The 2,258-nt window shown below is 56.3% G+C and overlaps 1 protein-coding gene across 1 annotated transcript in view; it reads left to right on the top strand.

Annotated features, from left to right (window-relative positions):
* DGLUCY (D-glutamate cyclase) overlaps nt 1–2,258 on the top strand; it is a 106,571-nt gene that overhangs the window by 50,494 nt on the left and 53,819 nt on the right. The window contains exon 3 of the mRNA XM_045288126.1: nt 1,635–1,788. Coding sequence (XP_045144061.1) covers nt 1,635–1,788 — 154 coding nt within the window. The remainder of the gene's footprint in view (nt 1–1,634; nt 1,789–2,258) is intronic.

Raw genomic sequence — 2,258 nt, 5'->3', positions numbered from 1 at the left:
TCTGGTCGTATAGAGATGACAGGCGTGGAAACCCCATGAGCGGCTCTCCCTTCTCCTACAGGGTTGCTATGAGCCGGCATTGACTCAATGGCCATGGGCAATCTTTACAGACCAGTTGACCTGTCTCACCTGCATGAAGTGGCTGGTGGGTGTGAACGGCCGACCTTTTGTCATTCCCCCAAAGAAAGTCTCCACGCGGTTAACACCATCTGAAAAGGCATTCTCTGGCACTGCTCATTGGGACGTGGTTGTGAGGTGCCTTCCAGACGGTTCTGACAGAGCGACCGACGGACGTCCAGCAGAAGGAAACACTGTCCGGCCCGGGCCTCCTCACAACTGCTGTCGGGCCTGATGCCATTGCTGTGGCCACGGGTCCGTCCGCCTTGCTAACGGCCTTCCTCCCTTTCACTGCCCCCCACTCGACCAAGCGTGTTGCCCCTCTCTAGGGGCTGGTCTCTCCAAAATACCTGAGACCAAGTCTCACCATCTTCGCGTCTCGGGCGCATCCTGGCTGTGCCTCCTCCCAGACAGGTGTTTTTGTTCTTTGGGCGGTCCATCGTATGTTCAGTCTTCCCTGCCAGCTCTCGTTGGAATGCATCGGCTCTTCTTCAGTGCCCGCCTTGCAGTGCAGAGGAAGAAACTGCAAATACCCTGGCTTGGGTCACGAGCACCTTGGTCTTCAAAGTGACCTCCTTGCTTCTCAGCACTTCACAGAGGTCTCGTGCCCGCAGAGTTACCCAATGCAGTGCGCCGTTTGATCGAGCATTGGCGGTGGATCCAAGCAGTTTCCGTTCAAACTACAAGGTGATGCTACCTCCCCCACGGGAATGGCAAAAGCAAAAAAAGACAGACAATGCCACCTATCAAAACCCAAACTAAACTCCCTGCCATCGACCGGATTCCCACTCAGAGCACAGGGTGGGGCAGGGTGGGACCGGGACTGACCCTGTGAGTCTCCAAGACTGCCACTTTTTACAGCCCTAAAAAACCCCGTCACAGCACAGCAGCTGGTGGTTTGGAACCGCTGACCTTGCAGTTAGCAGCCCAACACGTAACCAACACACCACCTGGGCTCCTTACGTAAACCACCAATACGTTCAGACACCAGTGGTGAGTGTGTAAGTTGGCACAACCCCTTTGGAAAGCGAGAGGCAGGAGCTTCTGGAGCTGTGTCCATGGCAATACCCTGCAGCTCTACGTATGTGCCCAAAGAAATGCACATGTGCATGCCCCCAAATGTGTGGGCAGCATCCTTTGTTACAGCCCCACCGTGAAGACGGCTCAAATGTCCACTAGCCATCGATTGGGCAAGTACCCATGTGACAGTCTCGCGATGAACAGGGATCAGCTCCTGTTGAGTGCCTACGATGGACGAATCTCACAGACAGGTCGGCTGCACAGACACGCAGTGTGTGATGCCAGTACCCCACGTCCACGGACAGCTCAAGCCACCTGGGTGTGTCTGTTTCCTGACCTGGGTGCTGGGTAGGTGGGTGTGTTCATTCGGCGAAGATTTGTCTGGCTGCACACTGCTTGTCTGCGCGTTTCTGCGTTTATCACGATACATCAGGAAGTAAGAAGTGTGCCGAGAAGGAGCTGACTGTATCTTTGCCCTCTTCTCTTGCCAAACCCAGGGCCCCAACCAGCCAGCGTGGTGGTCCTGCACAGGTCCCTGGCTGCAGCTTTTGACAGCTTCTGCCAGGCCAACCGTGGTCCCCTGCCCCTGCTGGGTCGAAGTGAGCCAGGCATGTGGCCATGGCCTTCCCTGGGCGCAGTCTTGGACACCAGGTAAACAGCCTGGGGTTGCGGGGTGAAGGCTGAGGGGCAGCCAGGCACTGCAGCCAAGTGTCTCTGCCATCGAGAGCCTGTCCATCAGCCTTGGGGACCCCAGCCCGCCGGGCTAAGGCCTCACTCGGGATTGTTCCTGAGGAAAGAGCTGACCTTCCTGTACCCCCTCTGCCTTCCCACTCATACCCTAGCCCCCACCCTTGACCCGGGAAAATCTTTGGAAGCACTGAGAAAGTCCAGCTTTGGGGAAATCCCGTTGGCCCTGCTACCATGCACTTAATCGTTGCCTAAGCCAGACACCTGCTGACATGGGCCGAGGACAACAAAGACACGCGTAGCCCCAGCGCCCAGAAGCAGACAGGCATCACTGTGGGGCCTGTTGTCCTGGACTTTGAAAAGATACCTTACTTGTCCTCTAAACTCACTGCCATCGAGTCAATGCTGACTCATAGTGACACACACACACACAC

This window comes from Echinops telfairi, unplaced genomic scaffold (genome assembly GCF_000313985.2).
Source record: "Echinops telfairi isolate 266 unplaced genomic scaffold, ASM31398v2 ScPeMD7_18;HRSCAF=68, whole genome shotgun sequence".
Classification (NCBI taxonomy): Eukaryota; Metazoa; Chordata; class Mammalia; order Afrosoricida; family Tenrecidae; genus Echinops; species Echinops telfairi.
Note: the sequence above shows the minus strand (reverse complement) of the source record. Positions and strands in the feature narration are given on the sequence as shown.